This window comes from Prinia subflava, chromosome 4 (genome assembly GCF_021018805.1).
Source record: "Prinia subflava isolate CZ2003 ecotype Zambia chromosome 4, Cam_Psub_1.2, whole genome shotgun sequence".
NCBI classification, from domain to species: Eukaryota; Metazoa; Chordata; class Aves; order Passeriformes; family Cisticolidae; genus Prinia; species Prinia subflava.
In genome coordinates, this window is record NC_086250.1 from 39991346 (window position 1) to 40007110 (window position 15765).

General features: G+C 40.0%; 1 protein-coding gene across 6 annotated transcripts in view; it reads left to right on the plus strand.

Annotated features, from left to right (window-relative positions):
- Positions 1–15765, plus strand: part of GRIP1 (glutamate receptor interacting protein 1) — a 317097-nt gene that overhangs the window by 292553 nt on the left and 8779 nt on the right. For all 6 annotated transcript variants that reach the window (XM_063396516.1, XM_063396518.1, XM_063396520.1 and 3 more), the window contains 7 exons: positions 2666–2810; positions 3845–3984; positions 4138–4326; positions 6929–7082; positions 8862–9062; positions 11425–11536; positions 14125–14358. In XM_063396516.1, the coding sequence (XP_063252586.1) occupies positions 2666–2810; positions 3845–3984; positions 4138–4326; positions 6929–7082; positions 8862–9062; positions 11425–11536; positions 14125–14358 (1175 nt within the window). The remainder of the gene's footprint in view (positions 1–2665; positions 2811–3844; positions 3985–4137; positions 4327–6928; positions 7083–8861; positions 9063–11424; positions 11537–14124; positions 14359–15765) is intronic.

Here is a 15765-nt window from a genome sequence, read left to right on the forward strand (position 1 = left end):
AACTTAATGGCTACCTCCCTTTCTTGAATATCACCATTCTTTGCTTTCATGGCAGAACTGGCCTTCCTGGTGTATTCAGGCCACGTGTGCCCTGTTCTTGGATAGCTCCAACATTCTGCTCAGCATAACATTCTGCCAATAATTTTCTGACCTACAGCTAACCAGAAAACAGACATAATGGACCAGTGTTCTTTCCAGTCACTCACTGAGATCTATAGACTTCCAGCTCTCATGTGGAAGGGCTTCTGATGATTAGTAACTTACTCACTTTGTATTTATAGCAGAGAAATATTAGTACTGTGCCAACCCTCAGCAAGTGCTGGCTATTACATTTTCAGTTAGCTTGACGTGTTACTTTGCACCCTTCAGCTGAAGTCTTGTACCATGTCTGTGCCACAGCTGCATGAGCAGTGCCAGCGTTAGGTCCCAGGAGATTTGTGGTTGTTCCCTAAGTGCTGTAAGCAAGCAAAGCTGCCATTGCTGTGCTGTGCAGTGGCAGCTTGCGTGCTGGCCCACTGTGTGCCAGCCAGGGCTTCCAGTGCCTTCTGGGGAGCTGGGTGCTCCTGGAAAGAGCACGTCAGATAAAGTGATGTGAGCTGTACCAAAACACTGATGGCAATGCCCCAAGGAGGCACGAACACCCCAGAGCTCTTTGCTGAATAAACACCACTAATTCTTCTCTCCTTTGATTCTCTGTGGCATTTTCTGTACATGGATAGTGAGGTGGAGATAGGACGGAGTGGAAGGGGGAAGTGTGCCTAAAGATCTAAATTTTCTGGAAATTGGGAAGAAACAAAGTGGCTTCTAAGATATTAGTGTTCCTCCAGCTCTGCCTGAAGTACCGTGTTCAGTATTAGAAGAAGGCAACTCTCTGAGCCTTTGCTAGTGATGTAGGTTTGGGGATTTTTTCCCTTTTTGAGCTTTTTGATCTAAAGGAACAGAACAGAAATGTTCCTGTTTCCTATCTAAACAGGAACATTTGAATTTTCTAAGTTGTTTTATTTAATTTTAGTAACATTTATGGACTGTGCATCCTAAACATTTTCCACATTCACTGAACTGCTCAAAATGTCATTACCCACAGATCTAGGAAAATTTGCCCACCAGACCAGTCATCCTGGCTGAATACCAACATCAGAACATGAGCTAGAAAGCATTCGTTATTTTGATTTAGGAGAATTCTGGCATTTTAATTATTCTTTTTAATTTTAAATTATTTTTAAAATATTTTAAAATATTGCTTTACAGCTCAAAGATGCTGCAATTGATTGCTGTCTTACTGTGGTTGGGGTTTTTTAATAATATGTAAAGAGCATTGTATAAATATAGGCACATTTCTTGTTGGTGCAATACCTATTGAGTATTATTTAAGGAAATAAACTTTATTAAGTTTACTCGGTGATGGATTCTTTTCCAGTTCTGATAATTGTTTGGTGAGATAAAATTTCAAAATAATGCGAATGACTTCATGCAATATCATTAAACAATATCTAGTGGACTTACTATTCAGTTTAGTTGATAATTCAATATACCAAAGATTTTTAATTCTGTTACAAGAAGCTCAAAATCATGGATGATTTTATGAATACAGTTGCTCATCTTATAATGACTTTTGACTTTTCCCAGAATTCTTTAAAGAAAGTCTAGGTTTAAAACTTCCAAATTCCCTTTAAATACCTTCCATTCAGTTCAAGAAACAGATGAGTATCAGTGTTTATACCACAGTAATAACTTGCCTTTTCTCTAACAATGTGACACTGTGGCAAACAAGGACAACAGCCTCCTGGTGTGCAAGAGGCAGAGCTTGGCCAGCAGGACAGAGGGGGATGTGCTTCTGTCCTGCTCAGCCCTGCAGAGAGGTCTCTGCAGTGCTGGGTCCTGTCCATGGGCTCCCCAGTACCGCCCAGACATGGACATACAGTGGGTGAGGTCCAGCAAAGGCTCACAAAGAGGCTGCAGCATCTCTGCTCTGAGAAAAGGCTGGGGGAGATGGGACCACTCAGCCTGGAGAAGAGAAGGCTCAAAGGGGGAATCTTATTAGGGTGTATAAATATCTGAAGGGAGGCTGTAAAGCACACAGAGCCAGGCTCTCCTCAGTGGTGCCTAGAGGGGATGAACAGAGACTGAAATTCATGAGGTTCTGTTAGAGTGTCAGGAAACACTTCTTTACCGTGAGAGTGACCAAACACTGGCACAGGTTGTACAGAGAGCTTGTGGAGTTTCTACCCATGGAGATACTCAAGAGCCAGTTGGACACAACCCTGGGCAACCAGCTGTAGCTGGCCCTGCTTGTCCAAGGAGGTTGGACAAGGTGGCATCCAGAGATCCTTTTCAATTTCAATCAATCTGTGATTCTGGAACAAAATAGCCTTAAGTTTTAGTTTAATAGGAAAGGAGATCTAAAGATTTTAAAGAGAGTAAAATTTAGTCTTAACAGAATAAGGGGAGTTTTTCTGATGACTTGTGTCCAGGTTTTGGCAATGAAAATTGCATAATAGGTAATTTATTAAAAAGCAAAAATCCAGTGGAATATGATTAAGAATTGTATCTAAAATTTGATCCTTTGCTGATGTTGTTTGATTACCAGTCACTAGACTGAATATGCTATTTTTTTCATTCCTTCTTCCATAAGAAACCAATTGCATCCCCTTTGTATTTATTGCAGATGAACAGGAGAGCTCTGGAGCAATTATTTACACTGTTGAGCTCAAGCGCTATGGTGGGCCCCTTGGAATTACCATCTCTGGTACTGAAGAGCCCTTTGATCCCATAATCATTTCCAGCCTTACGAAGGGAGGATTAGCTGAAAGGTAAGTTGGAAAGCAAATTATTTTTTAATGTTCCTTCTGTCAAGATGGAGGTTTGTTTGTTTACCTAAAACCCCTTATTTTCATAGGTTAGCAGTTTATTTCTTTATAATTCTCCAAATCTGAGTTTATAATCTTTTTGCTGTTGTTTTTTGATCATTGCCAAGCTCCAGGAGCATGAGCAGGATCTACATACTCTACAAGGCAGAGAGGACTGTGGTCCTTATTATAGATCACCAAGGAAAACCTAATCAAAGTGCTCAGTCACAGCAACATTGTCACAGTCTTTTAAAACCAATAGCATTGTATAGTACAATAAGTAAAGAAAGCACTTCATGTGTCCAGATTTATCTGGACTCATCATACACATACCTGCCACTGCATGTATGTGCACTTACATCCACCACAGGAAGCATTATCAGAGGAGCAGAAATGCTCCTCGTGGTAAGTGATAGATGGAGAATAGTGAAAATGGTAAGGCTTTCTGTCACCTGTTATTTCTGAGATTGGTTGAGTCATTGAAACTTGTACCTTTGGTGGTAGTTTCAGACAGAACTTACAGCACACAAAACATGATACTGTGCACAGCCAGAACCATTTACACAAAAATACTTTATTTTCTTTTCTTGATTGACCCCTCCTGAAGGCCAGGTTTGTGAAATAGCTGGTTGCTTGCTCACACTGCTTTGTTTTTTTTAATGTTGTGAGACATCTAGAAACTCATTTTAGGAGTTACTAAGCTGTCTGAGATTGCTCTTGAGCAGGTGGGCTGCAGTGAATATCACCCACAGGTGATTAACTCAACTGTCACAGTGACACAGAAATCCACATCATGCCTCAGCTCTGCTATTGTCACTACAACAAAGGTGACTTGCTTTAAGTGTGTCTAACAAAAGAATTACTCTGTGACACAGCAATAAAAGCAAAATAAAAGAAAGAAAGGGAGATGAGACTTTGGTGCTCCAAAATGCAAAGAAATTGCCTTTGTTGCCTTCTACACTCTCTTCTCAATGTTTTACCTCTCTCTCTTACTGTAGGACTGGGGCAATTCACATAGGAGACAGAATCCTAGCAATAAATAGTAGCAGTCTGAAAGGAAAACCTTTGAGTGAAGCCATTCATTTATTACAGATGGCAGGAGAAACTGTCACCTTGAAAATCAAGAAGCAAACAGATGGTGAGTGTGGCCAAGAGTACCATCCATGTGTTATGGCAGATTAACAAGCATTTAGGCCATCCATGGAAAAGCTTTGTGTCAGGAGTAAAAACCAGATTCTCAGAACTGCAGTAAAGCAAGGATCAACACCTTTTTTTCTATAATCCCATTCAGCTACCAGTCCCAAGAAATTTTCAGTGCCTGTGGGTCACGTGAGTGAACTGAGTGATGCTGAAGATGAAAGCTCTGCTGCACAGAAGTCTGGCAAGCTCTCAGACATCTATTCCACCACAGTCCCAAGTGTTGACAGCGCAGTGGAGTCATGGGATGGCTCTGGTATTGATACCAGCTTTGGAAATCAAGGTACTGTCAAAAATACAGTCGACATTTAAAGCAGGAATTATTGCCTTCGTGGTTGACCTTCCTTTGCCCTAAGCAGAACTTTTTATCTGTAATAACTTTAACCCTGTACTTTATAATGTGCTGCTGTCTCATTATGACCACACACCTCGGCAGGCAGCATGATTTCTTGCACTTGGCTGGGCTCAGATTCATCCTTTCACGAGGATGTGATGTGTTACAAAGCATTTATCAATACATTAACAGGCTTTTGTTAGCTTTACTGACACCTGAATAGCTTGCTCCATAGCTCATCCACAACTAAATGAGTTTATCCTTCCAGTACAGATCAATGCAAGGCACAGAACATTCTGGAGATGTTCATGAGTTTGATGCCCATATGCATTAATTTTTAAATGACAACAGATTTATTATAAACTGCTGAAGGGCAACATCAGTCATTGCCTATGATTTGTAAATCTTTTGCTTCTTCCTCATTCCGTCAGTATTAACATCTAACTCTCAGCTGTCCAAAACAATCATTCTATTTAAAGGCATGATTTTCCATAATGATAATTTTTTTTACCGCTCTCTATTATTTTATATAGAATTATCAAATAATTTCAAATAACCTATGTTTATTTAAGCAGTGAAGGATATAACAGCTTGTAATATTCTTGATAACAAGAAAAATAACTTATACACAACTTCAGTGTTTAACTCTTCTAAAAATGTTTCTTTCCATAATAAAGCATATATTCCCATTGCTTGGCAGGTATTTGGACAGATAGATCCTTACCCCAAATAATTTTTTTTTCCCAAGTTGGAATTTGAATGAATTTGACCCTTTTCCTTAACTGTTGGTCAGTTTATCAAAATAAGTTATATTAGATTTTTTTTCTGATATTTTTAAGTTCTAAGGAGAAGTATTGCTGAAAAAGTGCCAGAATGGTAATTCTCATTTTCTGGATGAATTGAAGATATTTGGAGCAAATTGTTCAGCTGTGGAAAGGATCGAGGCCCAGAATGCTTTCCAAAGTCCTGATGGTTCAGATGCTGTGCCAAAGCTGAACCAGTATCTCAAAGTGGATTTTTTTAACCTCCCTTGAAAAAATCAGCACAGACTTGGCTGGATACACAGCACCTCTGCTAACAGCCTGAGTGCAAACAGATTTGTGCCTTTATCCCTTGGTGTTGTGGTGGCCCCCATTTTTATTAACGTTCATTCTGTCTTGACCCATCAAGCTGAGTTTGGCTTTTCTTCCAAGCTTTCTTGGCAATAAGCACAGACTAAGCAAGTTGACGAGTTTGGGGAATGTTTCTGGAGCAGCAGATAATGCTTTATCCTATTAATAACCAATTTAATGCTGGTGAGCTATCTTTTCTCTCCTTGAATTAATACCCCATTTTGTACTTTTGTCTTACGTGTCTGCCTTACTAATCCTTCACCACACAGCAGTCACATCTTCCCAACCAGCACCTTTCCTGGAATCTGGGACTGTGTTAATATCTGCCAGTTTGCTGGAAAATGCTCACGGCTCTGTGGCTCCACAGCATTTGAGGGAGACAAGTCTAGACTGATTTATGGAAGCAAATTACCCTCTTTGGAGGGGTAGCAGCAGTGATAATAGTCATCCACAAAATAGTACTTCCTAATCCAATATAATCAAAAAACACCAACCATAGAGCTAAAAAAGTAATATATCAAGGTGAAGTATATTACATATATATTTATATATATGTGTGTGTGTATACATACATACATGCACACAAACACACACACATATATATAAGTGTATATATTATGTATATCCGTTCTACCATAATAGATTTTGCTTACTAGATCAGAATCAGCTTGTGACTCGTTGATCCATGTGTTCTTCTTGATACATCACTTGGAAACTGCTTCCTACTTGGAATTCAAATTACACCTGGTTTCAGTTAAAGAAGTAATTGAACTTACTTAATTACTGAAATATTACTTCAGTATTGAAGTAATACCTGCTTTGCTGGTATGATAAAAGCACCCAGAAATGAACTCTGCAGGTATAAAAGCCATCTGATGCCACTTACACAGCCTTGAGACACTTAGAGATGGGTGATAGAGATGGTGTGTATTTGTCCTGGGAATGTGTGCCCATTGTGAGACAGGCCTTTCCTAGAGCTCTCAGAGCCCTAGCAAAAGGGCACATGAAAAGCCAAGTTCATGGTATTCTTTAATGCATCTTTGGAAACTTTTTTCAATACATCTGAAGCAATTTTTGTAATAAAGATTTAACAGATCAATAACACGATTTATTCAGCACTGTCCAATCTAGGATGTCAAATTGGAAATTGATAAATTGTGGCAGTATCTAGAACTAAATATAGAAGCAGCTGAGACATGTTTATGTAGTAGGAGAACACGGTTACATATATTTAAGATTTTGCTTTCAGTGGACTTTCACAAGAGAAGCTGTAGAGCACACCCTAATTCCAGACATAATCCAGGTCAAATAATCTGGCTACAGAAAAAAACAAGGTAACAATGACAAATTCAACAGTTCTTGAGAACCCGGCTTCAGAGTTGTGCTTTCCTGTCATTTCAGCATATGCGTTGCTGTAAATCTGTAATTCCTCTTTTCAGGACACCCCTATCAGGCCTCAGGGTACAACTTCAATGCCTATGACTGGAGGAGTCCCAAGCAGGCCAGTGTGTCCCCTCCAGGGCAGCCACGGAGCCACCCCTTTCACGACGCGGGGCTGGGGGACGACGACTGGGACCGGCCTGCAGCGAGCACGTGAGTTCCACAACAGCCTCTGTCCTCTGGGCTGCAGCTCCAGCAGTGCCTCAGAAGGGAACACTTTCAGTCTTCAATTAAATGATGTTTTTCTAACGAAGTTACAGCAGCTCTTCCTTTAAATACGAGATACAGGATACTTCATTAAACTTATCGGGGTGGATTAGTGGTCTTTATGGAGGATTATGATGCCAAAACCGAGACATATATTTATTTCAAGTTACTTCAGCCAATAAAACACAGCATTTATCCCTTAAGAATAAACAAACAAAAAAATTAGGGCATTTCCCTGGGCAAGCTTCAGAAAAAATCTGATCTGTTTTCCACTCCACAAAAATAAACCTACAGATAATGTGGCTAAAGACAACTGGTGTGTTAATCGTTTGTCTTCTATGAAAATTCATTTTGGTTTGGCAAAGAAGCACAAATTACAGTCTTCATCCATAAATGCTTGAGACATTCACATTCAGTAGGAGTGATTCAGTAGGAGTAAAAAGTGATCCAGGCACAAATGTCTTGTCCATACTGTTGGTATTTTGCTATGCAATTATTCCTCCTCTCCTGAGAAGTAAATCTCATTTTCAGTTAATTTCTCTGCAGACAAAAGACCTTCCTGAGGAAAAAAAAAATTACTTCACAATTCCTGGAGATAGTGAAAGACCCAAAAATCTCTTATCTTCTATTCTAAGTTTTCTTTTCTTTTGGATTTATTAGTGGATCCACTGCAGATACTTGGGTAATTTCTGCCAATGAACAGTTCTTCCTCAGATGTGGGAAGACTGGCTTCACAGTAAAAGAGATTTCTGTGCTCTTTGCACCCACCCTCAGGACTTGCAGACATGCATATCCCTAATGAAAAGTACACTTTCTTGGTGGGGCAGCACAGTGAACCTGAAATCCCAGTCAATGAAAAATTCAAGTTTAGTACTAAGAAAAGCCTTCCTGGTGCCTTTATATACATCCTGGGTTAGGAAATCCATGAGGTCCAGTCTGTAACCTTTGAAATACAAATCAAGGCAAAGTCCAGATGCTGCTTTCAGAAGAATAACCAACCCTCTGATACAGCCTGTGGCTTTGTGGCATTTTGTCTGGAGACAAGCCTGGCAAGATGACAGCTAACATCTGAGCAAGTGTGAATTCTCAGTCCATATCCAGCTCCTTTGGTCCCTACTGCAGAAGCACACTGGCAGTTTTCATAGGCTAGTAGTGAACAGTGTTTAATAAAGGAAATTAGATAGTTTTCTTCATACTGCCCATTCTTGGTAGCCTAATATTTTCAGTTTAAAGGGGTCTTTATCCACAGCCCATATTTTGTTTCTCAAATGAGATGCAGCCATGGATTCCAGAACACCTACTGTTTTGCAGCTATGTAAGTAATGGGCTGAAAAAATTGATAAGCAGTGAATCAGGGAGCTAGATTGTAAAATACAGAATCTTCTAAATGAAAAGCATAGTTCTATTACAATTTTAAAGTACTGTTCAGCAAAAAATAGGTACATTGAAGAGTCTTGTTCTGCTTGTCAGTGTGACTTACACCTGAGAGATACAGTACAAATCAAAATAATGATTACTTTAATGGTGTCTTTGTAAAATGGATGGTGCCGCATCTGATGGGGTTGCTGTCCCAGGTGCTGGAGTATTTGAGAAGGCTGTGTCTGCTCTTCAAACCTGTTACAGGAATCCCCAGAAAAGTACCTCCTCTCTTGTAGTTCTAGCTAAACAACTTCTCTTCTTCTCTAGCTCTAGAAAGTAATTTTTTCTTACCTTTATTTTGTGTAGCACAGCTTCCAAGAATATGTGGCAACAGAAGGAGACTGAGACCTTGGGAGAGAATCAAGAAAACCATTTAAAGCAAACATCTGTAGAAAGATCAGGTGGAGAGAGCATCAGGAGCGTGAAGAAAGAGGGAAAGATGTGGAAAGGTGCCTCTGGAGGGCAAAGGAAAGGTGGGGGACAGCTGGAAGAGTGGAATACTTCCAGGTAGGAAACCAAAAAGTGCACAAAAGTGAGATCCACCTGGGCTGAGGCAGAGGTGGGGGATGGGGGGTGTCAGAAGACAAGGGAAGAAAGGAAAAACAGCTGAAATGAGAAAAACAGGGTAAAAGCAGAAAACACATTAACTTCGTGTTGATTGACAAGGAAATTTCAGTGGGCAAGCAAATGAAACCAGAGAGCTTAAACCACTCTCTAGCCTGGTGTCTAGCTATCACTGGCAGGTCAGACAAGTCTGTTATAGTTCCTGCTCCAGAGAGAATTTTTAACACCTTAAAACATCAATGCTTACAGATCTGCCAGATCCAAGAACCTCCTGATTAAAAAAAATAAAAAACACAAAGATTTTGTCTCTCATAGGGCAGTAAGAACCAAATCATAGACACCCATGTCTTCGTTATCTGTCCTACTGACTTTCCTTCAGACTTTTTATGCATCTGAATTTCTGATGACTCTTTAAATAAGCATCAGAAAACTAAATATGTTCATTATATGTCAAACAATATTTCATATGACTTAAAATCAATCCCTCAAATTTTAGATAAAAAAGACATCTAGATAAATTATTTTGGTACCTCTTTTGGTTTTCTGGTGTAGTAGCTCAGCTACAAATTACTCATGTGTCTGTAATGAAGATGCAAAAGTTGAGATTTCACACACCAGGAGACAAGACTCAGACAAAAAGCAAAAGAGGAGAGGAGAGCCCAGAAAGAAATTGCTTCAACCAAGAAGTCCAGACATAGAGGCATCATGATTTTGTATTTCACAGAAGTCAGAGAAGAAATGGACCTCCAGTTCTAAGAAATCCAGGTTTCGCTGTTGCAGACAATTGCCTCAAATTATCCTGTTCATTAGCTTAAGTTCCATTTGATATCATCAATATGCAATATAGCAAGAGATATTGTAATGGATAAACTAGTCTACATTCAACATTGGCTATTGAAAGAACTACATAGATTTATTGAAAAAGCTCATTTCAGAAGTCAAGGATCTTTCTAAAATCCTGTTTTAAATACTTTCTTGTCTTGCCTGGGAGGAATTGCATCTATGATCTGAGTAGGTATTCTTGCCATTGCTGTATCTATTGCAATATCTTAGAAGAGACACTGATGCTAGGTGGAGAATCATTGCAATAAGAGATTGAAATGGCTGACCATTGTCTGCTTGACTGATTGTAGCTGTAAGAAAGCATCTCTGAGGCAGAGTGTCATGTGTGTGAAGCATTCAAGCTGTCCTCCCTTGTGCTGGGCAATTCTCCTATTTAAAAGCTATTCTGTAAACAGAATTACATTCACGCTATTCTCAGTAATACATTGTTTGTCAAGCAAGGCCTCAGATGCTTCCATAGTAGTGTTTGCTCTGTTTATGTGCTGTTAAGCACCACTAGCTGCAGTCCATGGGCAGCTGCTCCAAAGTAACAGCTTGCTGCCACCAAAAGGGCGAATTGTCACTTTCCTTCCTCGTCCTTCTTCCCCTGTGCCTTTCACACAATCAGCCCTCTCCCATGCAGCAGCTCTGATGCTTGTGTGAACCTTTACTGAGCTGCTTCCCCTTGCTAAGACAGAAAAACCTCCTGCTTCCCTCCCTGTATACACACACACTGTAAAGGTGTTGCTTTGGGCTGTGTCACCGCAGCCCAGAGTTGTGGTTTTTATCAGACCTCACTTGCTGAGCAACTTCCCTGAGCATCACTGTCACCAACATCTGCTCAAGAGTGCTTTTAATAAGGCTTTGGTGCATTTATGAAACACCAGAGACCTAAGTTTCCATACAAGACAGTGGCATCCCTGAAAGTTTCTCTGTGTTTATGTACAAAATGATTGGAACAGTTTATATTATGCCAATGAGGTGGGCTTAAACTGATAAATGCAGCTTAGGCTGAAGGAATCAGGTAAAAAGCACCACCAAGCCTCTTTTGCAAAAGAGTGTTTGCAATAAAAGAGGACTCTCCATATTGCCTGGGAGAAGCCTGTGAGGTTGAAAGGTTTTATTGCAAATATTTGTTGCACGGAGCAGCTCCACATACAGCTACTGGTTGATTCATTAATTTTCATAGGGAGGTCCCGGTTTCAATCCAGTGAAAATGTGTATTGAATTGTTCATTTATCTCCTTACTGAACAACTCGCTGCTCAGATCCTGCCAGCTGCTAGTGACTGCCAGGTTATGAGAAGGCTTGTCTGCCATGTGCTCTGCATGTCCATCGGCCTCTCCTGATCAGCGACTCCTCCCCACTCTCCTGCATAACGTTCTGTCATTCAAGTTGCAGTCTGTGGCAAGGCACGTGTGTAATATATATTTTTAGAGGGGGGGAAAAGTCCACGTTTTTTTAACTTCTCATTGTAAATCTAGCTTCACAGGTACCCATGATAACACCGAGGCTGACCAGGAGGAAAATTTCTGGTCTCAGGCTCTGGAGGATTTAGAGACCTGTGGCCAGTCAGGAATTCTGAGGGAACTAGAGGTAGAACAATCTTAACCTTTCTTTCCAATTATAGAGAACTATAATGGTTTTGGTTTGGTTTACATTCATTTTATTTTTTCCTTTTTTTAAGTTGCACTAATCACACCAATTCATTTAAAAGCTTTAACCCCTCTCCACAGGACAAGGCTGACAGGCGTCTGTGTTTGAGAAACATGACTCTCTTGGTACCTACCCTTTACCTTTATATCTTTGCTTGTGCAGCTGCCTCCCCTGCCCCTAACCAGAGCTGTTTTCTTTTGTGCAATGCAACCAAAATTTTATAAACATTTTCACCCCAGTGCTTTTGACTTGCAGCTTCTGCTGTGCATAACCATCGATGCTGTCTGTACAGGCAGCAAATGGCACAGAACTTCCAAGTGGGCATAACCTTCCTGCAGCAATACATTCCACTCTCTGACAGACGCTTCATGCAGCTTTTCTTAGCATGTTGTAGGTTGTCCTTGAAATTGAAACTTAATTTGATTAAGATGAACATAAAAGAAAATCAGCTTTTCAAAATGTTTACCTATAATTGCACCACTCTGAAAGAAAGACAAGCTGCCAATGTGAGAAATGTTCATTATACAGTAATTTCTTCACAATGTAACAAAGTTCCGTATTTCATCCTTCAGTTCATTACAAATCTAACCAAGCTTTGTGTTAGATTGTGTTGAGGGCATCGGGGGAAGAAAACAGAGAGTAACTTGGGAGTCTTTAATTTTCTAATCACCTTTTCTCTAAGTTATCTAATCAGAACAATTACCACTATACTGCCAATTAAAGCTACAGAATGAAAGGTCCTAAAATATTTTCTTTTATGTTCTTTTAAATTCCTGGAGCTGCAAAACTGGCAGAATCTCATTTTCATTTTTATGTTATATAAAGTCCTTTAGCAGCCAGGAGGAATGTGAATCGCGTAACTGGGTGGAAGTTTTCCAGTCCAGATTAATTTACTTCTCAGATTTATGGCTTTTGTGTTGCATGTATGGGTAGCAAAATGTGATTCTCATATATTTGTTATTGAAAACCAGAGAAATGCAGGAGAAAATGTTATGCTGGTTTAATTCCATAGTTAGATATGGTTCAGTACTGCAGGCTTTTATTGCAGTTTTCAGTATTCGGAACATAATAAAAAGATATGGAAATAGATAATTCCAAAAGGGAAATAGGTCATCCGTGCTCACCAGAATTCAGTTGCTTCAACACACTGAATTTTCCTCAGCCTTTCACAAAAGTGAAATTCAGAACTGTAGATGTAGCATTTATAGCACAGCCTCGTTGCACAGCCCCCAGCTCTGAAAAGAAAGCCAGACTCATTCAGTGTGACAGGATGCTGAGAGTGGCCATGCCTCTACTTTATGAAGTGCCATGGCGTAGTCAAGGACTCCTTATCATTTTTCATTTCAAGGTCTTCAGCCAAAGAGCAAAGAAGGCTGTTGTTTGCTGAGTCCTCTGGCTGCTTTTGCTCCATCACACAGTACTATCAGTCATTACTGAGCACAAAAGAATGTTATGGTTACAATCCATTTTCTCATAGTGAAAGTAGTGCTGGAGCTGTGAGAAGGAAGGGTGACAGACATGATCACCAGAGTTATAGGTAACATTTATTTGTCTATTTTGCTCTTACTTTTTATTTTCCCATTCAGGCAGGCTGTCTGCATACAGTCCCAGTCAGAGTTCAGGTTATGGTCTCTAAATTTCCCTTTCCAGTTGTCCATCAGAAGAGATAAGAAATAGGAAATTCAGCACTCTCTGTCCCCACAGTGGCTGTGCCCAAGTGCATATGCCTCCCAATTCCCAGGGCAGAAAGTCTTTCCCAAGGGAGAAGGCTCCTCTGCATGGATGCCTTTCAAGTTCAATGTGTTCCACCCAATGGGCGAGGTGATTCCCGTCATCATCTTTCATGATTTCATCCTCCATGTATTCTTGCATCTAAAACAAAAGGCTGTCTTTTCCTGAGATTAAAGCCAGCAGTGAGACCAGGGCCAGTGTTAGTGCTGAGCTAAGGCAGTCCCTCTTGCAGTGTGCATGTCACAAAGTTTCTTTCCAGGCAGTGAGCTCACCTGCGCTGAGTTTTCCCTGAGCTTGGGGTAGAATCCAGGCACTCTGCCCATGCTGCCTCTAGAGCTACCTACATATTCTGCTGACTCACATTTTTTTTACCTTGCACACACTGTCTGAATTGTAAATGCCTTCCTGTGGTTCCAATTCCAACAAATTCAATTGTGCCACAACTTAGATGTTGTTTTATTTATATGTAAAATATTTTTAAAATAAGCAATTACACTACACACTCTTCAGTCTGCCAGGGGACTGACTTACAAGCATAGCCATTCTGGTGCTCAGTATTTTAGTTTGAAACGCCATCTGAAAACTTTTGCCCATAGGGATCGTACATTGTTATTGTGTTTCGTTGTGGTCCTTTATTTTATAGTGACTTGCAAGCAGATTGAACATCTATCCTCTTGCCTTTTGCTGTGCCCTGTGTTCTAACAAAGAATAGAGGTGTTTTTTTCTACTGCTGTGAATTAACCACTTACTTAACCCACATTCTCTGTTACCAATTAACCTGTTCATTAATGCTCTAGGCCACAATCATGTCAGGAAGTACAATGAGTTTGAATCATGAAAACCCACAACCTCGCAACCAGCTGGGAAGACAGGCCAGCTTCCAGGAGAGAAGTTCTGTAAGGCCACATTACAGTCAAGCTACTCGTAGCAACACCTTGCCTTCAGATGTGGGGAGAAAGTCCATGGTTCTGAGAAAGTTTAAGCAAGAAATGAAAGAAATCATGTCACCAACTCCTGTGGAGTTACACAAGGTCTGTAATTTTTCTTCTGACAGCTTTCAAATAATATATTCAGGCACAGGAACTCTAATTATGTGGTAACACAGTAAGCACTTTTTATAATGACTCCACAGATGTAATTTGGGGGCTATGCATATTACTTCTTACAAACACATTAATGATAGATCCTTGTGGGGGAAAACAAATGAATAAGATGCATCCTTGTCTACTATTTCATTTTACAATAAATCCTCAAAAGGCACTGCTCTTTTTGAAAGGAGCATCCACTGCTAATTTGAATTGACAGGACCAATAACTCTTCTCTGCAAAATGTGTTCATTAAGAAAGCAAAGTTTAATTTCTAGAAAATACATTTCTTCAGGAAATTACTCAAGAGGGTTTGGGGCTCCCATAGGTCCTTTTTTAAATTAACACTCATTTTCAATCAAGTGTAAGAGATTCAATGTACATAATATGGAATGTTATTTCAAATTAGGTATTGCTTCTTTTCTCTTTATGATTCCTTTTCTCTAAAAAGGATAAATAATCTTCAGATCATGCAATTTTTCACTGCTCAAGGTGGTTGAAATCCCTCAGTGACAGGAGGTGGCACTACCCTCCAAGCAAGTACTGGACAAAGTATCTTTGGATATGCACAGCAAACACTCAGCCACTTTAGGTCTCAAGTCCAGTGAGGCCGTAAGAGCAACCAGTTTCCAAAACTTTGAGGGACATTGTAATGCTGTTTTTCCTGATGGGAATGAGCATCCCATTTCCTGTATCCATCTTCCTCCTAAAGGTCTGAGATCTTTCCAGAAAGGAGGCAGAACACAGGGAAATTTCATTAATACATCACCTGGTCATTCTCAAGAGATTTGGGTTGGTTTCTAATCCCTGTGGATTTGCCTAAGTTTCGTCTGTAGTTCAGCTGAGTTCAGCAGTGTAAGGACTTGCTGAATGTGGGCTAAATGAATGTTCATAGAAGGTAGTAGAGAATTGATCTCATATATGGTAAATTAATTCATTGCCAGTGTATATCATCAATAAGGATGTGTTGTGATAGTTTTAAGCTTATTCCTATTTCCAGCTTGATGTGATCAGTGGAGTCAGGTACTGTGCTCAGTTTTTCTGAGTGGTGAATAAATGTGAAATATAAAACCAAAGTACGCCAGTAGGCATTTCACACTGTGCTCACATTCAGCAAAGGGACAGTTCTGGATTACAAAGTCAGCCTTTCATGGTAAAATAAACTGTTACCTGGAAAGTCATCAGATTTCTGTTAATGAGTCAGTGGTATTCTGTGATAGTAACTAGCTGTTAGAGTCCTGGGCAGTTCAAATAACCTGTCCATAAGCTTTCCCTTGCTTCAGCTGACTGTTTTTAACATTGCTTTGACCTTCCCTTTGAGTCATTTCCAGATTTTGTTCAGACAATATACCC